This window comes from Choristoneura fumiferana, chromosome 18, assembly GCF_025370935.1.
Source record: "Choristoneura fumiferana chromosome 18, NRCan_CFum_1, whole genome shotgun sequence".
Classification (NCBI taxonomy): Eukaryota; Metazoa; Arthropoda; class Insecta; order Lepidoptera; family Tortricidae; genus Choristoneura; species Choristoneura fumiferana.
The window spans coordinates 14,702,179-14,725,640 of NC_133489.1; the positions used below are offsets into that span (position 1 = coordinate 14,702,179).

The 23,462-nt window shown below is 36.5% G+C and overlaps 3 protein-coding genes across 9 annotated transcripts; 1 reads left to right on the forward strand and 2 right to left on the reverse strand.

The window, feature by feature from the left end:
- Positions 1 to 1,537: 1,537 nt before the first annotated feature.
- LOC141438278 (uncharacterized) lies at positions 1,538 to 8,210 on the reverse strand. 2 transcript variants are annotated; one of them, XM_074102089.1, is made up of 7 exons: positions 7,996 to 8,210; positions 7,682 to 7,895; positions 7,096 to 7,284; positions 5,607 to 5,755; positions 3,261 to 3,581; positions 2,308 to 3,060; positions 1,538 to 1,973 (listed from the first exon to the last, which is right to left on the reverse strand). In XM_074102089.1, exons 1-7 carry the CDS (start codon positions 8,101 to 8,103, stop codon positions 1,854 to 1,856), a joined length of 1,854 nt encoding a protein of 617 aa, XP_073958190.1. In that variant the 5' UTR covers positions 8,104 to 8,210; the 3' UTR covers positions 1,538 to 1,853. The 2 variants fall into 2 exon arrangements, with proteins under 2 accessions (XP_073958190.1, XP_073958191.1); XM_074102090.1 differs by lacking the exon at positions 3,261 to 3,581.
- Positions 8,211 to 8,673: 463 nt separating this feature from the next.
- mRpS28 (mitochondrial ribosomal protein S28) lies at positions 8,674 to 9,525 on the forward strand. The gene is made up of 2 exons (XM_074102093.1): positions 8,674 to 9,039; positions 9,135 to 9,525. The coding sequence occupies exons 1-2, from the start codon at positions 8,782 to 8,784 to the stop codon at positions 9,420 to 9,422; spliced, it is 546 nt and encodes a 181-aa protein (XP_073958194.1). The 5' UTR covers positions 8,674 to 8,781; the 3' UTR covers positions 9,423 to 9,525.
- Positions 9,526 to 11,635: 2,110 nt separating this feature from the next.
- On the reverse strand, positions 11,636 to 23,434 carry LOC141438277 (glutaminase liver isoform, mitochondrial-like). 6 transcript variants are annotated; one of them, XM_074102084.1, is made up of 10 exons: positions 23,258 to 23,434; positions 19,114 to 19,166; positions 18,172 to 18,207; positions 17,194 to 17,290; positions 15,811 to 16,171; positions 15,331 to 15,483; positions 14,934 to 15,214; positions 14,513 to 14,821; positions 14,263 to 14,417; positions 11,636 to 12,793 (listed from the first exon to the last, which is right to left on the reverse strand). In XM_074102084.1, the coding sequence occupies exons 1-10, from the start codon at positions 23,417 to 23,419 to the stop codon at positions 12,439 to 12,441; spliced, it is 1,962 nt and encodes a 653-aa protein (XP_073958185.1). In that variant the 5' UTR covers positions 23,420 to 23,434; the 3' UTR covers positions 11,636 to 12,438. The 6 variants fall into 6 exon arrangements, with proteins under 6 accessions (XP_073958185.1, XP_073958184.1, XP_073958187.1 ...); XM_074102083.1 differs by having other exon boundaries at positions 18,172 to 18,213; XM_074102086.1 differs by lacking the exon at positions 23,258 to 23,434 and adding an exon at positions 19,412 to 19,668.
- Between the last annotated feature and the right edge of the window lie 28 nt (positions 23,435 to 23,462).

The following is a 23,462-nucleotide window of genomic DNA, read 5'->3' on the forward strand; positions in this document are numbered from 1 at the left end:
TTTATTTGACTGTTTGTCAAAAGGCAGAAGGCTGATTATCATTAGAGTAAAAAACAATTCAAATACATTAAAGAACTTAAATAATGCATTATACATTTTTCACCAAGGAAATTTCATGAAGTATGTTTTAAATAGGTATAAGTTTAGGTTTAAGTATATATTTTTTTAAAGTATATTATTGCCATATGACAACTTGATTCCCACCGGGTTGCCTATTTTTTTATCTACGTGACTTCAATGATGCCAAGTATGGTTAGGATTGTGTAGCTAAAGCCGCATTCACATTTATATGTCGTGTTGTTTTGTGATGCTCTCTTTCTCCCTCTCTATAGCTTATGATGCGATACAACACAAACCGTCACAACACACTGTATCACATAAATGTGAACGCAACCATATAAAATGTATGAAACCGATAACGTTCTAATGCTTCACGACACCACACGACTAAAATGTGGATGCGGCGTAACTAACGCTTCACACTCTCCGGATTGCCTAACGCAAATATTTACTCCACGCCACTGGTAATTTGAGACAAAGACAACTTCGATAAATCACAATAATAATATGTCATATTTGAGTTTGCTGAAGTTTAATATTGTTTACTACATCAGCGTGCTGATGGCGGAAATTGTTCGAAAAAATGGAATTAAACTAACGATAAAATATGTTGTTTTGCCAAAGATCGTATTAGTTGTTAATATTTTATAGTAGATATTTTTTGAGCTTTACCTTTAAAAAATAATTTAAAAAAAAACCTTTATTTAGACAACAAAACCTTAGTAACCTATAGTTAACACTCGGTTAATTTGTTATAATATGTTTTCGAAATTGAAGGATAGTCATTTGTAAATTTACAGCGGCAAATTTGATATAACAATGATTATAAATAAAACACTGTGATACAGTACACCTTGTTACTTATTTTGAATAAAAAAAATAACAAAAAATACCGTGTTTAATTGAATGGCTAGGCGGAGATTTTGATTCTGAGTTGGAAGTCCATCTAATAACAAAAAATAAGAGTAAGTACTTACTGATATCATCAGGGCTCATGCATTTTACGTAACACGTGCTTGTTCGAATGGCAACAAATTCATCGTCAACCCAATGGGTCCAGAAGATTACATACGGGAAAAATTGCTGTGACAGAAAATCAAGACAAGAGTGATCCGATAAGGGTTCCATTTTTCACTGCAAACCGGGCTTTTCAGTTAAAAAAAAAAGTTTGATTAAAAAACTAACCCTGCACAATATCTGCATCGACCTTCAACACAACCTGTATAGGACGTGCTAAAAATATGGAGCCATGTACCTACAGTCGAACAAATTGAATCATGACCCAGGGAACCTTTGTGGTACTAATTAATGTCATGTTGACGTCTCATACTTTTGTCAAGGAAATCGTAGTGAAATTGATTATTAAAAGGTTCCACCCTGGGCCATGTTTCAATTTGTTCGACTGTACAAATAGAGCATTTGAAAGAAACAAATAGCATTATATTATTTAGAAAAGATGACAAAAGAAAACACGAAATGAATTTTAGAAAATCAATTTATATTTAAATGAAATTAAACTGAATTAAATGGTTTAAATTGTCACAAAACTAAAATATGAAGCATTCGATGTTATGCTGATGGCGATGATCAAAATTCGCCAACTTATTTCAATTGCAAGTAAATAATCGAATGTTTAGAACATCACTATGAATAAGTCGCAAACGTTGTTTCCCGCAGTTGGCAGATTCAAATCTCCTCTTCTACTTTGTCAGCAAAAACATGCTTTGAATTGCTGCCAGCCTAGGGTTAATTTCGTTGAATGTTGTCCAAATTTGCGGTGGTCGACATTTATCTCAGGTGTCTTTTTTCTCACTATCATTCACGGATTTTGCTGGTGTTTCTTTTTCCTTCGAAAATCGTTGTTTGCTGAACTTGCCCATACCTGGCTGATAAATGACACGGCTGGGACGATCCTGAAAAGAAAATAAAGAGACATTTTAGTTTAGCACATTTAGGAATGTCAGTCTGAACTGCATGCAGTCAAACCATTTGATCCCTGACTCACTGTAGAATATTTTCACGAGTGCCATAAAATAGTTTCCTTGTCTGTCAGGCAATGCACTGTAATGCCACTATGATAGTTGCGAAACGATCCCACAGTTGGTTATGATTCAATTGGTTTGAGTGTAACTATTTACCTAGAACGAAAGTGCCCAAATGAATAGAACTGACTTGATATCTTGGCTTTTTGACAGAGCAAAGTACAGGTCTTAATTATTTGATTAAATCTTTAATGTGAGAGTTTACCTTATTCCTAATTCGTCTTTCCGTCCGGCGGTCAGCACTGTCACCTTTTTCTATTTCTTCAGATCCCTCTCTGTCTGCGGATTTGCCTCTGTCATCAAGAGACTTTTGTCTCTTCAAGGAAGATTCTTCTTTCATTGGAACCTCTCCAGACTCCAAGCTGCTTCTCCTTATTTTGATTACCCCAACAGATTCATCGCTGTTTTTATTGTGTGCATTTTCATTAGAGTTCTCCAAATGTTTTTGGAGTTCATCTAATTTCATCTTCTTATCCATACCATCAATAATTCTGGACAAGTCATCAGTCTTTACTTGTGGAAGCTGCGTAAAAGGCTTGATGTCGTCATGGTTGAGAGATTTAACTTTTCCGTCTATAGGAAGACTTTTACTAGTGACAGATTGTTTGTCACTTTTTATGATTTCACTCTGCTTGGTCCTTTCTTTTCGGGTGTCACTATATTTTTTACTTTTCTGTTCTCGGACTATGTCTTTTGTTTTAGTTGGTTTATCTTTCTTATTTTTATCTGAATCCTCATCATCATCATTTTTACTGTCTTTCCTTTCATTGTCAAGTTTTTTCTTCGTGTCAACAAGACTCACACCCGCTTTGCGCTGCTCTCTGAAAGTTTTAGACTCGAAAACGGTACCTTCTTTGCTTTCAATCTTTCCAGAATCTTCTTTTGGTTTGGATGATTTATCTTTTTCCCATTCTCTTGGTTTTATCTTTTTTATTTCATTTTCTTCAGAATCATCTTCCTATAACAAGAAAAAAATTTGATTGGTATTGTTGCCTATACTAATATAATAATACCAATACTACACTACTAATATAATAATACGAATACTAATAATACCAAAATAGTACAAAAACAAAACATACCATTACATGTATACAACACTAGGCAATATAAAACAACGAACTACATAAAAACTTGAAAATGACTGAGAAAAAAAACCTTGAAGCATGTATCACCACCACTCTTTTGACTAGCTTCTTGAACATCCTTTTTATTATCACAATATTTACCCGAGGTCAAAGTAAATGTATTATGTGTTTTCATAGATAAGGCAGGAAAGTGACTGTCCCAGTCTGAATCTGTACTAATGAATTCATCAGAACCGTGAGCGCTTTTTAATTCTGCTCTGAGTGGCGCACATTTCACTTTGGTTTTATGGTATATTCTTTGTTCACCAAACCAAACCTGTTGATTGGGTTTGTGGTCATATTGGTCACAATTATAGCTACATATTTCGTCTTCTGAAATGTCACCAGGTGTCTAGAGGGAAAATAATACCAATATAAAATTTTAAAATTAAGTGCATTACATATTGGCAGTAGAATTATTTCCCTTAGTCGCTGAGTACCTAAAACGCAGTCTGCCAATTTCGCGTTATGTCAAAATGTCATTTAAAATAATCGTTTCGACTAAGTAGGTTTTTGTCTATGTCGCAATAGCTCTAATCCTCGTATTGCCCATTTAGCGATACGACTATGTCGCAATAGGTCTAATTCCCGTTTTGCTCATTTAGCGATACGTCTATGTCGCAATAGCTCTAATCCTCGTATTGCCCATTTAGCGATACGACTATGTCGCAATAGGTCTATTACCCGTATTAAAATTTATACAAGTAAATAATTATACAGTTTTTTGTTAAACATTGCCTTTTATATAACGTAACTCGTGACCTGTGCATTTCAAAAAAGCATTCAAAGGGTTAAAATTTGACGATTATTACTTAGAAAGTCGCATCCTTAGGCGAAGGCTAGACGTACAATAAATATTGTCAATATTTTGCTACCTCTCACTCACATTTCAAAGAACAGAATGTAAGAGGTAGCGAATATTGACAATATTTATTGTACGTCTAGCCTTCGCCTTACCTTACAGGGGAGCTAGTGTTCGTAGTCCCACCGCTTTTGTATCTTAAATAGGCTCGCAATTCGCCTACTTCGCTCATGAACTAAAGCTCAATATACCTACCTCGCCCTTGAGCTAATACGCCCTAAACCTAAATCTCAATTTACCTATTTCGCTCATGAACTAAAGCTCAATATACCTACCTCGCCCTTGAGCTAATACGCCCTAAACCTAAATCTCAATTCGCCTACTCCGCTTATGAACTAACACGCAATAGGTTTAAATATCAATATGCCGATCTCTTGTTAGGTCTAGGCATAACGCTTAATTGGCAGACTGCGTTTTAGGTACTCAGCGACTAAGGGAATTATTTCACCTCACTAAAATAGTTTCGAGTAGCTAGATTTGCTAAGGAATCAATAATTAAGATGTTTTTGTGATTAAATTCTATGTTATAGAGATAGTTATAAAAGCAACCAAGAGGTGCATTTTTATGCCAATCTAAAAGTAACCTGGATTTTATTTTATTTTACATACATTATATTAATAGCCAAACTGAAAGTTTCTAGCGCGTCTGTGGATGGATAAATGAAACCATATACCTATAAATATTAGCTACAAAGTAATTGCGCTTGCAAGTTAAAAATATAAAAGAAAATAAGCATCGAGGATATTAATCTGTTGCCCATACATACATTTCGCAAAAGAAGACTGACTAGGGTAGGTAATTGATAACAGTCATAAAACGAAACGTTATCGCAAACTCAAACGGAAAAACTACTTTAATATTGTCGGGTGACAAGCCGTCGGGTAAGTCACTAACTGCAAAAAAAAGTGGAATATTAACTTTCCGATGCTATGCATAAGTTTAATTATTCCTCTTGACTTTAGGTGGTAATTAGTGACTTTTGCTTGTCACCCGACGATGTTTGCCGTGAAATTTGTTAGTTGTAATGTAGGTACAATTGCACACGGATGTGTCTCATTTACCCGCCTCCCGCACCTCTCGCCCCAACCCTAACAAAATTCAGACTATTCTTCATTTGAGTAACTGTAAATTTAGATTTTTACTTGCTTTGAAACAAATAAATAGTCAGTTGAATTGGCAAGTCAGTGAGATTACAGCTCACTGTGCCCCATGTCCATTGACTGGTGGTGAAAAATACCTAATGAACATTTGACCAAAGGACCGATTTCGTAAATCACATCTATGAAAATATTATTTTGAAAATAGTGTGAATCTTTGAATTGTTACAGGACCACCTGCTTGGACGCTTATTTTCTCCCACTGCACTTACATTTCAATTTCTACAAAAATTCTTTACTTTCAGATGTTATTTCAAAAATTGGTTTGCAAACAATTATGAAGTGACTATAATATCAAATAAGTTTGTAGCGGTCGGTTTTATCAAAAAGCAACTGTTTTATAAAGGTCAGGCACACCTTGATCGGCAACTCCTTGGTCTTGCGTTCAATACGCATCTTGCGTTTGTCGTGCTCGCGGCGGCGGCGCTCGTCGCGCCCGCGCTTGTCTTGCTTGCGCGCCGCGAGGTATTCCAGCAGTGGGGTTGACTGCACCTTCTTGTCATTACCTGAAATCCAGCATTGTCACTTAACAACTAATATTATATCCTGAGTAAGTATAATAAATGCGAAAAATTGTGAGTGTGTATGTTCAGTGTCTTTACGCTAAAACGGCTGTACCGATTTGTATGAAATTTGGCATATAATATATCTCTGGAATAATATATATAAGCAACTTTTATCCCAATATATCCATGGGCTCAGAATTTAAGCATGTAAAATCACAATATCTCAACCGTTAAGTCTAGAGACAATATTTTTCACATGTGTTCTTTATACAACGCAAATAAAGTATTTCAGTATATTTTTTTTTTAAACTAAATTGCCAGATCTTATAGTACTCGTAAGTGTTAGCAGGGGTAAAGTCTACTGATGACAATGCATACTTGCATTCAATCTGCAATCAATTTTGTCATTATAAATAATTTTTATAAGAGCTGCTTTCGAGTCTATTCTTTAAACCTTATATTTTATTTTAAGTACATAACTGGAATGCATATTCTTTTTGCTGAACAAGTTATTTAATCAACTGTTTTTGTGTCATATACTTATATATTGTTAACCTTTTAACCACCAATATGTTTTCATTTGTACATTCCCATATTGCCACCTACACCGAAACTATATGACATTAACTCTTAATTATAAGACTGCGGCAAAATGAGCTGGATAATTTTTGTCTTATAATTCACACAATGGCGGTTAAAAGGTTAATGATATCATTAAAACAAAGTATTCTTAACTACTACTTAATGCAAAGTCAAGAGGAATTTTGATTCTACAATATTCTACCTTATATAACTAACATAAATTAAAAAGACCCCATTCTATTCTACTTTTAGTATTTTACTAACAAAGTATCTACAACTAATTCACATAGCTATGTAGTGGTATAAAAAAACAACAAACATAATGGGATACTTATTGATTTAATTTTTTGTGCAATAAAAATAATTGATGTTTACATTAGTGGTGATTTTATAATTTAATACTTATAATTTTTTTCTATGATTTGCCAATGCATGTCTTTGGGAGTAGTTTTATTGCAAACTACTTTTTTGTTGAGATATTGTATTTTGTATTTTTAACACATGGGACACCTCACGCGCCACAGTGGCGCATAAGTAACTTCCTACACCTATTAATGATTTGAAAACTTGTGTTTCTAGTCTCAATCACCTTTTAATATAGGGTACTTGTACAAAATTACCCAAAAGTTGTTGTTTGCGCAACGGGTTAACACTTTTTCAACACAGCATTCCACTTTGCCTTCTATCCCTACAGAAATAGGCAGTAATATTTTTGTTTTAAAGTTATTATATAGGTAAATGTAGAAAAAATAAGTTACCATCACTGATAGGATATGAATACTCCAATTTTGGTTGACTTTCAACTTCCGGTTCCTTGGTCAAGTTCTCCAGAAACTCCTGGTACACGGGGTCACTCTCAATAGTGCCACACTTAGGGTCCTTCTTTTTCTTTTTTTTGGGGATCCTCTGGAATGGGGCATATTCTACTATGCTCACATACTCCACACCTAGCAATCAAAAAGATAAATTAAAATTACATTGTTATGATGCTCAGTTGTCAAAAACAATAAAGAACTTGGTTGCACTAAAGCAAAGGGGTCCCGACTACATAAGTTAGGTTAGTGTTAAAGTTATAATATCAATGTTAGAAACAACTTTTTTAGATTTGTGTTTTTGATTAATTTTGATTTGACGGCAAGAAATGCATCCAGTGTGACATCTATACTAAGGTTGCTCATACAAAACTAGGCAAACTGCCCTTTCAAACTTTGAAACAATTAAATTATCAAATAACTAGTCACAGGGAATCTAAAAATAGCATTAAACGCATGGTCAAATATAGATAACAAGTTTATTCAGTTATGCATTATGCAGAATTTGGAATATAAGTTTTATAAACTTTACCTTTATCATCAACAAAGACATAATCATCAAATTTATCTCTAAAGAGATAAATATCTTCGACATTAACAAAGTTAATGTAAGCCCTTGAAAAAACGTTGTTTCCCAGCGACGGGTCAGGCTTGGCGAAGTAGAAATGGTCGTGTTCCGGTATGGGCGACACTTGCTCCAGAAACGCTTCCTCCGTCATCGTGGGAGGCAGCCGACGAAGTATAATCTACAACAAAAATAAACATTAGAACACCAGTCTTCTGCAGTAGTTAGAACTTTTTAATGAACTCGAGTTAAGACAAATATGTAACCCAGAATAAGCGTACTTTGGTTAAAGGCCGTTGTGATCTTGTTTTCTTGTCCTTGGTTTTGTTAATAAATGTTTTGCTGCCCGTGTCCGGCTGCGAATCCTTAACATGTTGATCCTCGGTCATTATTTGACGATTAATTTATGTGTAAATATGTTAACTTTCCAACATTATTCTATAATAGCACTCGTGTTGACGCAAGTCCAAATCGTGGTTGTCTTTTTGGTTTGTCACACAAAACTGTGTGACTTTTATTTATGACGTTAATTGACAGTTGCATTTTTTTTTCAGTTTTTAGAAAGATTTATGGAGTTGGCTCATACAGCAATGTTTTAACTATTCTGCTAATTTAATTTAAATGTACTTATATATTTAAATACGATTCAACTGAAATAATTAACAAAATCACTTATAAGAATAATGAAGCGCATATTTTTATTAGTCGGCCCAATAGGTGATAGACATTATGTATAATACCAGGCCATTTTTTTTTATAGTTTAGTAAGAGTCTATTTTTATTTACATAATTAAGTGTGTATATTATGTTGCCCATTAGCCTTTGGGTTTTGATGGGATTTGGTCAAATGGTATTAATTGGTCCCGTGATATTCATTTATTTATTTATAATAATTTGAAAAGTAATAATACCTAATAAAATGAGTAATAGAAAAAATACTTAATATTGCGGCAGTGCAGTACGGTTGCCCACGCGCCGGTACCGGTACACCGCTCCACCGCCCGAGCAGAATAAAAAAAAAAAGCTGTCAAAATTGAAATCGTATTTTTCTGTAATAAAATTAGGTTATGTTATCCCGGAAAATGTTTGGAATCGTCAAGTTTTCAAGACATTTAAAACAATCAAACTTACTGAAAAGAAGCTCTAGGTTACTTAGTTCCATCGACTCCCAAAATGTAGACCAAAATCCAGAGAAATTACACAATGTTCCCGAAAAAGGTGGCTTTGCCAAAGCTTTTGACAAACAATCACAAATTCAAGATTCTCAGGAATCTGTGATAAACCACTCCTTTGCATCCCTTCTTCGGAATTCCAAACTTATGGACGTAAGTTCTTTTCTTTGCATCATCATTCCTTCAAAGGTTCATCTTGTGGTTTAGTGTTGTTTATTATTTATTAACAATCACTTGTTATTTTGCAGCTTGGAGATCCTAGTGGAAAAGTAGTCATCGGCAAGATTTTTCATGTTGTGGAAGACGACTTGTACATTGATTTTGGGTGGAAGTTTCACTGCGTATGCACCCGCCCTTCTAACAGAGGCGACGAATATGTTAGAGGATCGAGAGTGAGGTTGCAGATCAAGAACCTGGAATTATCGTCTCGTTTCCTTGGATCAAACACTGACCTTACACTGTTAGAGGCAGACTGTAAATTATTAGGTTTAGTTTCCACACCATTACGAACTGTTGCAGCTGAGAAGGAACAGTGAGGTGAGTGTTGACTTGTAAAAATGAAGTTTCTGTAAGATATACAAATTTATGTAATATTATTTAGTTGTGTAATAAAGGCAATTGATTGTTTTAGTCATTTAATCTTTACTTTTGATTTTCATAATAGAATGGTAAACAGTAGTGTCTGTACAAAGTAGAGCACAGGGCTAACTGCTATACCATATTCTCTTGCGTATTTTCATGCGTCTGTCCTTGCAGCCTGTACATGTATACTAGTCTTCAGCCAGTGTGTGTTGCCAGAGATCACCTATGGCGCTTGAGATGTGGTTTTGGCTGTTGGCCTCTTGGTGAATTCAAGTGGCCAAATAGTGGATGCAAGTGGCGAGTTTCACTGTGGCATTCTAAAGGAGGCCTTTGATTAACAGTTGTTGGTATTGGTTGATGATGATGCTGTCCTGTAGCACTAGGATGCAGTAGAATAGTGAAATTCAACCCACCCCAGCCTAACTATAGTTATTGAGATGATAGTAACAGTTATTCAATTTGATGAGCCATATCTAATGGTCCATAAAATCAAAGATTTACCTTAAAACAAGAAAAGAAAGATATTTTCCAATAACAACTGTCTTACAAGGACAGGTTTTTTTTTAAAACACACTGTGCTGTAAAAACATGCCAAGATTAGATTGAGATGGTTTGCTTACAAAAAGGTTTAATTGTCTAATTAACAGCCAAGTCTAGGTGATAAATGTAACAGAACATTAGATGTTAGCAAAAAGCGGCAAAAAATAATGTTTTTTGTATGGGAGCCCCTTTAAATATTTATTTTATTTTAATTTAGGTATTTATTTTTAAAGTTAATATATAACTAAATGTCTGAATATTAAAAGCGTGCTGTTGCCGTTAATATCCAGCAAAAAACTGCAAAAAATCGTGTCTGTTGTTCATGGGAGCCATTAAATATTGACTTTATTCTATTTTTAGTATTTGTTATAGCGGCAACTTCAGTGAAAATTTGAACTGTCTAGCTATTACGGTTCACGAGATACAGCCTGGTGACAGACAGACAGATGGACAGTGAAGTCTTAGTAATAGGGTCCCGTTTTTACCCTTTGGGTATGGAACCCTAAAAAATAGGTGATGAAGTAATTTTCTTTTCACAATCTGCCATTTAACTTCACCTAATTTGTTTTCTTCAAATCTTGCAAGTTGATTTTGAATCCACTTCCAGTGGTTGGATTGACTTGAAATGTGGTTTATTTGGTATACATATGTAGGTTGAATGACAATGCAAGTACAGTCAACAAAAAGTATGGTCTGAATAAAAAGCCTGTGTAAAAGTTTGTTACAACTAGACTAGAGTATATATATAGCACAAAAGAGTATTGAATTAAGTGTGGCTGACTCTTTCTTTATAATATTTTTGATGTAAATTGCTAGAACATGGCAACGGTTCATAGGTATAATTTTAATTCCTTTTCAAATAAAAAGGAGGAGGTTCTGTTCCATGTTTGTATTTTTTTTTATGTAAGTTCACCGATTACTCAGTCAATTGTGAACTGATTTTCAAAATCCTTTTTTATTCGAAATAGTACTCTTCTGAGGTGGTCCCATTGTCACCAAGTCAAGATCTGATGATGGGATCCTAGGGAAACCGAGGGCAAACCTCAAATTTTATATGCACACCTATGGCGATTTTGGCATTTTTAGCATTAAGATAAGCATTTACCTACATTCAGAAAGTATCATTTGGTAAACTGGACCTGATGAAGAAGACTGTTGATGAATATTTTTCTAGGTACCTACTAGCTCGAAGTCGGTGACTCAGCATGACCCACCAGGAGGGATTGAAACCCATAGTATGTAGGTGAGGTACAGTCACCAGCACCAATATCTGACGCAACAAGCGTGCATAAATATCTGATACGACTCTATTTCTAGGGCCGGAAGGATTTGTCAGATATTTTTGCACGGTCTGCTGTGGCAGATATTAATGCTGGTGACTGTACTACGACTATTGTTCCACTCCTGCTGGCTCGTGCTGAGTCACCGACTTCTTGCTAGTAGGTATGTTCCTAGAAAAAAAAACCAGGGTTTTGTAGAAGGATCCATTTTTTATTTTTTTTATTTCTTGGAGTCGGTTTTACTTTTTTGTTAAAAATTTACATCAGCTTTATGTCATACACAATACAGATTTTTGAAAAGAATTTATTTATCTATTATTTATGGCTGGTCAATTAATAAAGTAGCATAGATTTTAAATTCAACAATTTATTTAATTGACATTACATATTCAGACAACATCTTAAAGACATGTAGAACATTCCAATACTAATTTTCAAACATTTCAAATTCATCTATACTACATACATACTGTAAAATTATTTATTGTCTTTATCAAAGATAGACTTTCTATCATTTAGTTGGTAGTTACTTTTATGTGGATATATAATAGAGACAAGACACCTACTAAAGAGGTTCTCTATTTATCCAAGCTGTTTGAAATATGACATGTAAATGGTTACAAGTTTCACGACAACAAATGGAATGTTAAAAATACATGAATATAAACTTGTTAAATTTATTCAAAAGTAACATGACTATAGTAATTTGAAAGTTTTGAAAAATACTGTTAAAATAAAAAATGCTTCATGAGAATTTGGCATAAAAGCATACAAATATTTATTCCTACTTACAATTATTCAACTCAATAATAAACTCAATTATTTCACCTAAAACATCTTAAATAGTTTTACCATAATATTAAATAATACTTGCATATAATCTACCTACCAATCATATCAATAGTAATGAGAACTACTATGGCTGTATGCCTTGATAATAAAATTATTAAGGTTGTCTTCCAATAGCCCTGCGGTCATTATAAAGCGTCGTCTATCGGAAGAACAAAGATAGAATCTGACAGTACCTATCTATAGCACTGTATATTTTACCTTAACGCGATCGGAGACAGGGCTTTTATACGCTAGTATTATTAAGTATTCTTACGACAATTATGAGATCGACGGCAATAAATAAGCAACTGAGATTCTTTTACTGGACTTTATCGCCGTTTCTGGACACGATCTCTTGGATGCTGGGATCTTTGACAGCATCATTTGCATCTGGTGGCGCATCGAGAATCTCATCAACGGACGCTGCGGGTGGCGTCTTCTCCTTGGGATGTGTTTGCTCCCATTCCTTAAGGTATTGGACTACGGCTGTGTGCCCGAAGGTCTCAGCTTCATTGAGAGGGCGACTACCCCAGCGGTCGCGGGGGTCATGGTTAACCCCGCACTGAGCCAGTAAAAAGTCCACACAACCAAGATGACCTTCGGCAGCAGCCAAGTGTAGAGCTGTGCGTCCGTCGTAGTCGGACAATGTCATGTCCATACCAGAAAGATGATGCCTGGGAGCAGATAAACAGCATGCTTAATAAAATATTTTTTATTAAAGTGAAAGTAGCTTCTAGAAAGCCTCCTGATTAAATGGTTATGGGTGGTAATCTGGTAATTAATGAATAATGATATTACTGATGCTCTATCTACTCATCATATATTACACATCACATAGTATGAACTCTACAAAATTAGACATCTTATATCATAGGTTAGGTACAAGCAAATCTCGTTGTCTTAATTTGCACACAACAGTCAACATGAAGTATCACTGGTACACTTAACTATACAACACACTGTTCTACACTACCAACTTGCTTAAATTATATCTCAATATATATTGAATAGCAAGTATTTAGCCAAATTAGCGGTCCTACTTTTTCTACCGTCATAACGTAAAACCTGGTAGCGCTTATATATGTTTGAACTGGGCCGTCTGTATTGAAAACATTGAATAAGATAACCCAAGGTTCAATGCAAATAAAATTTGATAAAATGAATGCCAATTAAGTAGAAGTTCTAAAGCCAGGTGCACGATAACCTACGCCTGTCCAAGCAAACTTCGTTGCCACGTCAAACACCATTGAAAATGTTCTTAACAGTGATGCCCATCCTAGCACATGAGCTGTGTGCTTAATTAGATAGAATCATAGAGAAATTTGAAATTAATAATGTACCCACATCATATAGAAATACTGAGAGCTTATTTGTTCCAACAAAGGCAACACATCAGCAGTCCCAATGGTCAGCGTCGTCTTTAGCCCATGTAGCGCCCGTGTGCAATTATTACTTTAGCGCCATCTAGAAAAAGCGCGGTCAAAATGGAATAGGTACAAAGTGCCGCGGCCAGCGCCCCTAAGACCACTGCGCCCGTGTGCAACGCACACCCTGCACTATAGGTAAAGACGCCCCTGCCAATGGTACTAATGGAACATTAGTCAACTTTGAATTGCGTTTAAAAATCAATTTTAAGAAATGTTTGCCTGGTACACCCGGTAAAAAAAATAGAACCATTTATTTCGGACAACACGCACATGTAAAATCCGATCTATGCTGTAAGTAGGTACATTATTTCGTTGCTTTTGATAATTCGAACCAGAAAAACAAATTAATCATAATCAATGCATCATCTTTACGAGTACTTATCTACATTTTTTTATCTTTCGGGTACAAACTATCATTGTAGCTGTTATGCAAGAATATGGCTCTTGATTCTATATTTAACATGAGATGGGTTATCTAAAGAACTTAATCGATGACCTTGTGAATAATTAAGCGATTCATACGTCGTACTGGCTTTACTTGTAAATCACAATTTAATTTGGAGACTCCGTCGGTAGTTGTGACTCCTCTGTAGGAGAACTGGTAAATATTACGGGATTAAGTATTATGGGAATGAGAAGTTTGTTTCAATTTTAGTTATTGTATGTAGGTACTAGGTATGTACTTTGTTTGCCAAGTTTTGTTTAATATTACCAACCTTCTGAGGGCGCTAATGTCCCCACTTGCCGAAGAGAACAGCAAATTGACAATGCTAAGACCGGTTGTTTCAAATTTGTAGCGCCGCGGGTCCTTTTTGTGGCTGGCATAGCGGATGTTGTCGTACTTGTGGAAGTTGAAACGCTCTATCAACTCCTGAAAATAAAATAAATTACATTTGCAAATATATATTATTATTTGTCATTTTCTCTATTATAATTATATTAAAAGAGCTGATTTTGGATACGCACATCACAGAACTGAAGTCCTCTGCAACTATTGCCGAGAGGGTCAAGTGGTGGCGACCAGGTGCATATGCCCATAACATTGGGCACCACTATAAGCATTGCCCCCGACACTCCCGACTTCGCCGGTAGCCCCACTTTGAATGCAAACTGGCCCGAGTAGTCGTACATGCCGCAGCTGTGCATCAGTGACAAAACATTGCGCACTGAATCTGGACGCAGCACTTTCTCGTCAGTGATCGGACAGATGCCACCATTTGCTAGAGTAGCTGCCATTATAGACATAATTTCGCAGTTGGCTTCCATCGAGCAACACTGTAAAGCAAAATAATATGACTCATGGTCAGAACACTGAAGTGTTTTTAAATATTCCTGATCAACACATATGCTGTATAGACATTGTAAATTAAGATGTTTGAGCAACTACCTGAAAATAGAAGTCCATGCATTCTCGAAGATTTGTTTTTTCCGGATAACATTTGTGCTCACGCATATAGAAGCCAAGTGCATAATTACGGTCGGCGGCCTCGCGCTCCGACAAAAATACTGCATTGTTGAAGCCCAAAACTTCGTTACCCGCAAGACGACTGAAGAAAGACATGACATAGTCGAATTTCTCTGCGAGTGTCATCTCGGGTTTGTCCAATTGCTTCAGTAGAGAGCATACTAATATCGCACCGGCGTTGATCATGGGATTGTGAGGTTTCACTGTAAACAAAGTAGGATAAATATTATTTCCGTTGCTTGCCAACATGTTTTGTTTATTCTGTCTATTTGTATAATTGGATCAGTAAATAGATGTAGGTGCAAATTCGTTTACGTACTATTGTAGTCCAAGACGAGCTCATTGAAGTTGCGACCGCTTGGTTCTGTGCCAACATACTTGTGGACCACGTCGGGCCCCAGCGTATCGAGCGCCATGGCGTATGTAAGCGGCTTGCTGCACGACTGCAGAGTGAACGGTACTGCCACATCACCTGTCCACAGGATCTAAGTTTTACTGAATGGCACACCTTTTTTTTTTATTCAACTGGATGGCAAACGAGCAAGTGTGTCTCCTGATGATAAGAGATCACCACCGCCCATAGACACCTGCAACACCAGGGGGATTGCAGATGCGTTGCCAACCTGGAGGCCTAAGATGGGATACTTCAAGTGCCAGTAATTTCACCGGCTGTCTTACTCTCCACGCCGAAACACAACAGTGCAAGCACTGCTGTTTCACGGCAGGATTAGCGAGCAAGATGGTGGTAGCAATCCGGCCCCCTTAACAATTACAACAACTACAGAGAAAAACTTCGTACCTATAGAAAATCTTTGGCCGTCTATCGTGCAAACACTTACTCCCCAATTCTCTGAGCTTGCTCGAGCTAGCTGGGGTATGTAACTCGCAACTTTGCCGTCCGTGTTACTCTTCGCAGACCAGTACATTTCTTCTATATCCTTTATAAAATCTTGGAAATCTGGAATAACGAATTGGCTACGAAACGCTCTTGTTATCAGCACAATGTTGGGGGCTATTACTTCCTTAAATACCTTCCTGTCTAGTTTGAGTGTTTCGGGAGAACCTCCTTCGTAGTTTGATTCTTTGTGCGTTTTGTATAAATTGTGCATGACTTCCTTCACGCGTGGATCATTCTTTCTAATTCCAGTCGTTCTTAAGGCCTGTAATATATTTGTCGGATTATTAAATTTGTCTTTGTGCAGTCACCAGCACCAATATTTGACAAAACAAAGCGTGTAGGGCGTGTCAGATATTTTTGCACGGGGTTCCCTTTATCTTGCATAATATCGATTCTCCGAAATACAGTTCGCATAACAGGTATCTCATATTTTTTTTTAGCCGAATGATACTTTTGCGTAATCATGACTGCATAATTACAGTTCGAATAATAGTCATTTCTCAGAATATTAAATAGCAGAATACTCTTATCGCCGAATATACTTCTGCAGAATATTAAATAGCGGATCATTAGTATCGCCGATTTTTATATGGCATAATGGCATAGCAAAATACTAGTTTGGACTATTGTTTTTTCACGGAATTTTAAATAGCGCTGACTTTAACATGACGTAATAACATAGTTAAAGGAACTAACAGCTACCATAAGAATGGGTTAAGGCCAGCAAAGTAAGCGTGCTGTAACAGCAGCAGGCAAAGCGCCAGAACAGTACAGCAGTTACATAGTAGGTTGGGCTAGGTTAAAACTGCGACCACAACAGCATGGGAGCCGAGCGAGCGAAGCGAGCGTGCCGCGGTAGCGGCCGGCGAAGCACCAAAATCTTACTGCTGCCAATAAAGGTTAGGTTAATATATAACTACACTCTAACTACAATTAATTTAATTGCAATCATGTTTAGTAAAATTTTATTCTGCTTTTTATTATTCTTATGCAAAGTAATATTATCAGATATGTCTTTCTGCGTAAATAGAAACTATTCGAACATATAAATATTATTTTCATCGATATTATGTGATGTTATTATTCTGCTTTACAAAATTTTGAGAAATCATAGTATGAGTAAAAATATATGCGAAAATTAATTCGGTGATATGATGATTCTGCTCAAAGTTTTTATGAGAAACGAAATTATGAGATTCGATTTTATGCAACATATTATTAGTCAACCTTTTGCACGCTCCGCTGTGCGTACAACGTGGGTAAAAATAACGTGAAATCACTTACGGCCAAAAACTTCCCGACAGGAAGAAGTCCCGTGTCTTCATTCTTGAACATATCAAATAGGACATCGTCTGCATTCTTATGTGATCCCTCTTGAACTCTAGTGAAAATAAAAGGGATCAATTAGTTGTATAGCCTAAAAAAAATCTTTCACAAATAATGCAACTAAAGTATATTCTAGAGAAAGTGGTGGCGGGTGTAAACATTAAGGAAAACGGCACTAATGTGACACTAATGACTTTGGCAAATACAGTAGTCGTGTATTTGAAGATGTGCAATAACAAGTGGTCGTCACGCGCGGGCTCGTTATAGACTCTGACGTCGACAGTCCGCGGGTGTGGCTACCACGTAGCATCTCCTTATTTTTAGCTGGTTAGCTGAAGTTTTTTCAATGTCAGATCCATCATTTTGGCGTAGGAAATCCAGTTGCTAACGCGGAAAAATCAAATATTTTCAAAGAAAACAAAAAATAGCCAAAATATTGTATTGATTTTGGTTTGACATTACTAAATGTATTAAAAAAACTTAATTATAAAAACAAGTAATATACTGTACAATCTAAGCATTACCCGATGGTTGGATGAAACAGCGTTAAATCAAAACTATAATACTTACTAAAATAAATTTTAAAAATTCTATGCCATACAATGGGTTTATTGTTTCGTAAAGCAATAGAAGCAATAAACCACAATTTCTTATCAAAATGAATTTGCTGAACGCTGGCCCTCACATTGGTCTGCGTTCCGATAGGAATCAAAGTCCACTTACGTAAGCAATAATTACCAATGTAACAATGTTTCTGCTCCGAAATATTTCGAATTAAAATATTTGCGGATTTTTACAATAAGAATGAATGATAAGAACAATAACTACCAATAAGAATGTGAGGGCGTAATTAAAATAGGAGCTTTCAAATCTAAACCAGTCTACACGAGCATGCAAAGCCAACACACGGTCTGAAAGAATCCAGCCTTTACTCACGACGTGGAATCGAGGTTATGCACGAATGAGTACTGTCTGCTCCTTGCCATGAAAACAATACAATACATTGAGTAAATTGTTAACAGACACTTTAGACGTTGATTGATTGCATTTTACATGCTTTCTTAATACTAAGCCAGATATGCAATTCTACGCTTTTAATCGCTTAGGCCCGGCACACACGGTTGATAAAGTTTTTTATGTCTGTTTTTTAACCCCTGACGCAAAAAGAGGGGTGTTATTAATTTGACCGCTATGTGTGGCGGTCTGTCTGTGGAACCGTAGCTCTTAAACGGGTGGACCGATTTGAATGCGGTTTTTTTTTATTTGAAATCAGGTTTTCTAGCGATGGTTCTTAGACATGTTTCCTCAAAATCGGTTTAGCCGTTTTGGACATATTGAACATTGAAGTGACAAAGTCGGGGGTTTTCCAACTTTTTGTTGGTTAGGTTATTCTGTTGAGCAAATAAATTTTATGGATCAAAATAAATGTATAGTTCCCTACACTCTCATAAGTCATGTAAAACTGAAGGTTCTATTTCAAGAATTTTAAGAAACTGTTATAAAATCTGTTATTTAATTAACTTGAGTCATCGTCTTCTTTAAATAGGTACAGTATAGTGTTAATTGTACTGTAACAGTCACAAAATGTCAGGGGTGAATTGAAGGCCAATCGTACATGGCGCCGGCAAGTTAATACAGATCAATAGGAGTTGATGTTGGTTATTGAAACAATTTATTTCTAGCAACAGCCACACCCGCACATGTAGGTAGGTAGCTGTTCTAACTAGAAGAATTGTGGCTGTTGGTGACACTGTTTATAAATGAGACTTGATCATTGCGCGACAGATGGGTGCACTGCTGTTTAGGTACAGATTGATATTCCTTTGAATTATCGTCTTAACTTCTTGAATAATAGGTAGGGAAATGTGCTCTGCTTACCTCATGTCTATAGATTGAGCTGCATAAAAATTAGGCGCCGAGTTTCGCCACTTCTGCAACAATTAAATTACTTAATTGAGAAAAAGTTTTCCTATAGAAAGCGTTTAGCTAATGAATATCTTAGAAGAAAAAAATTTAAACAAAAAGCACGCCTATGGCTATGGCAACAAAGTTTTGTCGATTTTCACGACTTAGCTGTCAACGACCGGACGAAAGTGCCGTTTAAATTACATCCACTCCCTAGTCGTATGTATGATAAATAAGATGATCCAAGGTGTTAAGCAAAGTGGACACTCACAGCGGGTCTGTCTATAACATAGACGGGGATTACTTGGCTATATTTCCGATAGCATCTGCATGTCGAGCGTTGGGTGAGTAGGGGTCGGGCCGCAGCCGAGACCCGGCGGAGCTGGCGGGTGCTCATGGCGACGGGCGAAGGAGGACAGGCGCCACGGAGACCCGCACTCGCGCCGTGCGAGATGCAGCAACGCGCAGGCGCCAACTGACGGAAGGCCCCTATCGCGAATTCTCACTATCAGCTCTGTCACTGTTTACCTGTGACGCAACGCGTAGGTAGTTATGGGTTTTACAAAAACGTGTCACGCACGTTATCACATTATCTACTCTTCTGATTTATACAACTGATCTTGACACCTCTGCCTTGTCTATTTTTAGGGTTCCGGAGCCAAAATGGCAAAAACGAACCCTATAAGTTTCGCCATGTCTGTCTGTGTGTCCGTCCGTCCGCGGCTTTGCTCAGGGACTATCAATGCTAGAAAGCTGTAATTTTGCACTGATGTATATGTAAACTATGCCGAGAAAAAGGTACAATAAAAAACTAAATTCTTGGGGTACCTCCCATAGACGTAAAGTGGGGGTGATTTTTTTTTTCTGATCCAACCCTATAGTGTGGGGTATCGTTGGATAGGTCTTTTAAAACCATTAAGGGTTTGCTAAGACGGTTTTTGCGACATATTCAACTTTAAAGTGCAAATTTTCATTAAAATTGAGCGTCCCCCCCCCTCTAAAATCTAAACCGGTGGGTGGAAAAATTTGAAAAAATTCAGGATGGTAGTAAGTACTTATATCAAACTTTCAAGGAAAACTATAACGGCTAAGTTTGCTTGAGAACTATTAGTAGCCTAAGGTATAAAATATATATACTTTAAGATTGGTTTTTTGGATCTTTTTGTTTTTTATTTCAATTCCAATTTTTTTACTTTTACGGTCATCCCGTAAAACCTAAATTGAAAATACAAACTGAAATATAGATGCACAGAAAAAACAGAAAAATAAGACCATCAGGAGACCACTTGCTCGTTTGCCATCCAGTCAAATAAAAAAAAAAAAACCATCACTGGGAATCGAACCCAGGTCCTCGGTAATCCGTACCGCGTGCTATACCGCTACACCACTGATGGTCAACGGTACCGACACGAATTTCCCTATGCACCTCATATCTCAGCTTGTTTTTGTTTCTTACTTAGTCACTTAAGCTTAAAAGATTCCAAAAAACCAATCTTAATTTGATTGCTTAGTAACGATATATCTCTTGTCCGGGTGAGCGGTTAGTTCCAATGGAATGCCGAAAAAAAGTTTCTCGATGAGGGCTACGGCATAGATGTCGCTAGCGTCGCTGCTTAAGTGACTAAGTAAGAAACAAAAACAAGCTGAGATATGAGGTGCATAGGGAAATTCGTGTCGGTACCGTTGACCATCAGTGGTGTAGCGGTATAGCACGCGGTACGGATTACCAAGGACCATGGCTGCAACGAATAAATGAATAAATGACCTGGGTTCGATTCCCAGTGATGGTCTTATTTTTCTGTTTTTTCTGTGCATCTATATTTAGTTTGTATTTTCAATTTATATATACTTTAATATACTTAAACTTGGAAGATTTCGTATAAAATACGAAATCCTTCGAAAAATATTACTTATTTTTTCGTAATGGCTACGGAACCCTATTTTCGGCGTGTCCGACACGCTCTTGGCCGGTTTTATTTTTAACCGACTTCAAAAAAGGAGGAAGTTCTCAATTCGAGTGTATGTTTTTTTTTGTATGTTTGTTACGCGATAACTCCGCCAATTGTGGGCCGAATTTCAAAATTCTTTTTTAGTTCTAAAGGAATTACTTCAGAGGTGATGCCATTGGCACCAAGTCAGGATCTGATGATGGGATCTTAGAGAAATCGAGAGCAACCCTCGAATTTTTCAAGCACACCTATAGCGATTTTGGCATTTTTAACATCAAGTCAAGTACTTACATTCAGAAAGTATCATTTGGTGAACTGGACCCTGATAAAGAAGACCGTAGGTACCGTACTCTGTTATAAAATGATATAACTATGCTGTGTTTGAGCTTAATGGAATAATGGAACCTTGAAAATAATTTTCTACTAGTTTGAAGTCGGTGCCTCAGCACGAGCCAGTAGGAGTGATTGAAGCCCAATAATATGTAGGTGAGATAGACGACTATAGTTCCACTCCTGCTGGCTCGTGCTGAGGCACCGACTTCAAACTAGTAGAAAAATATTTTGCAAGGTTTTTGAAGTCGGTTCCATTTTTTGTAAAAAAAATTTTGTTGGTTTTATCCGAACTGCTCGAAAGAGTTTACAGGTGAACGCGATATGGGTTTAGGCATATTCTTTACAAATTTGCTTATGAAAATAAAATTTAGCTTATCCATATCCAATTAATATTTTTGGTACGGCTTCAATGCCGACAATGTCGAGACTACCTAAGCCCCTTCATTCGTATACGAATCATTATAATGATTAATTTATCAACAACATGCTTGTATTACCTATCCTGGGATCAAATATTCATTCAACACAGTGTGGTGCATATAGTACTGTCGAGTTCGTAAACTTCTGAGCATAAATTTGATCAAAAATATCTGAACACGCTTCTACGCCGTTAACAATAGAGTCGTGTTCACATATTTTTGATAAAATTTATGCTCAGAAGTTTAAGAACTCGAGTACGTGCTAGCGGTACACCCCGAAATTCAGTAACAAGCTGCAAATGGAGTTAAAAGTATGTAAATCCATACGAATCAATTTGACCCGTAGCACGAAAAAAAAACAAAAAAGGAACTCCTCTCCTTTTTTGTTTTTTTTTTTTTTTTTTCGTTTCGTGTGGGAAAAAAATTGTTCTGAAACCTATCGTGTATGGTATCTAATGAAAGGGCTTACTAAGCCGATTCTAAAAATATATCACATCATTATATATCAGTCACTAGTTTGGGCTCCTCCAGATGTGATAGGTACGTTCAATCATTATTTGTAAAATATACCTAAAATCCTCCTCTCCTTTTTTGTTCTGTTTTTCGTGCTACGGGCCAAATTGATTCGTATGGCCTAATTAATGCTTTTAACACCATTTGCAGCTTTTTTTTGCCTTCCCGCTAGGCTAGCACTAATATTGATCACATTTCTGGTCTAGGTATAACTTGGTTTTGGAAAAACCATTATGCTTTACACCATGCGACATCATCAAATTCTACTCGACATTGCTACTAAACTGAAGTTAACCTGCTATCTAGGATCCTGTATCCGTCTATCAGAAGAGAACATGAAGATTTTATTTGCTCTACGATATTTCGAAACGTTGATGACAAGTTTTATTTTTCAATAACCAAGTCAATTACTTTTTTAACAACTTTGTTTCGCACATATTTCTTCATTTAATTATATTTTTGCTCCCAATCTTCGAACAAAACATAGATTTACTAAAATTTCGGTCCAATTTACTTGAACATTTGCTACATGAGCTCCGATGATTATGAAATAAAGATTTATTACTTATTATTATTATTATTAAACAATCAAGTTCTTACCACCACTGGTAAAAACTCCAATTAAAAATTAATTGCTTAGCAAGACATCTTAGGCATATTTTTATATACTGAGCGGCAAAAAATCTGGCCCTCAAATGTATGCAAAATAGGTACCTACCTAATTTTGTATAAAGACTGGGCCAAATTTTGTGCCGCTGAGTATATTATAAATAAGTTCATAGTTTCAAACAAATACGAAATTAAGAATTAGATAAGTACGTCCTAAGCCTAACTGTCACAAAGCCGCTTAAAGAAATCTACTGTGGTAACTAAGCAAAAACCAACAACACAAAATTTTTTCACCTCAAAATCATTTCCATATTCCATAACGAAATCGTCGTATCCACAGTTAGACAAGGTCCGCATAACAATCCGCGAACCGAGAGGCTGCGCCTGCGACTCCCGCGAACACTGCCGCCAGCTGCGTACTCGCACACTCCTCGCGCACGCGCAAAACTGCGACATAATTCTCTTCTGCTTGTACTTTATAAATACACGTAATACCGGG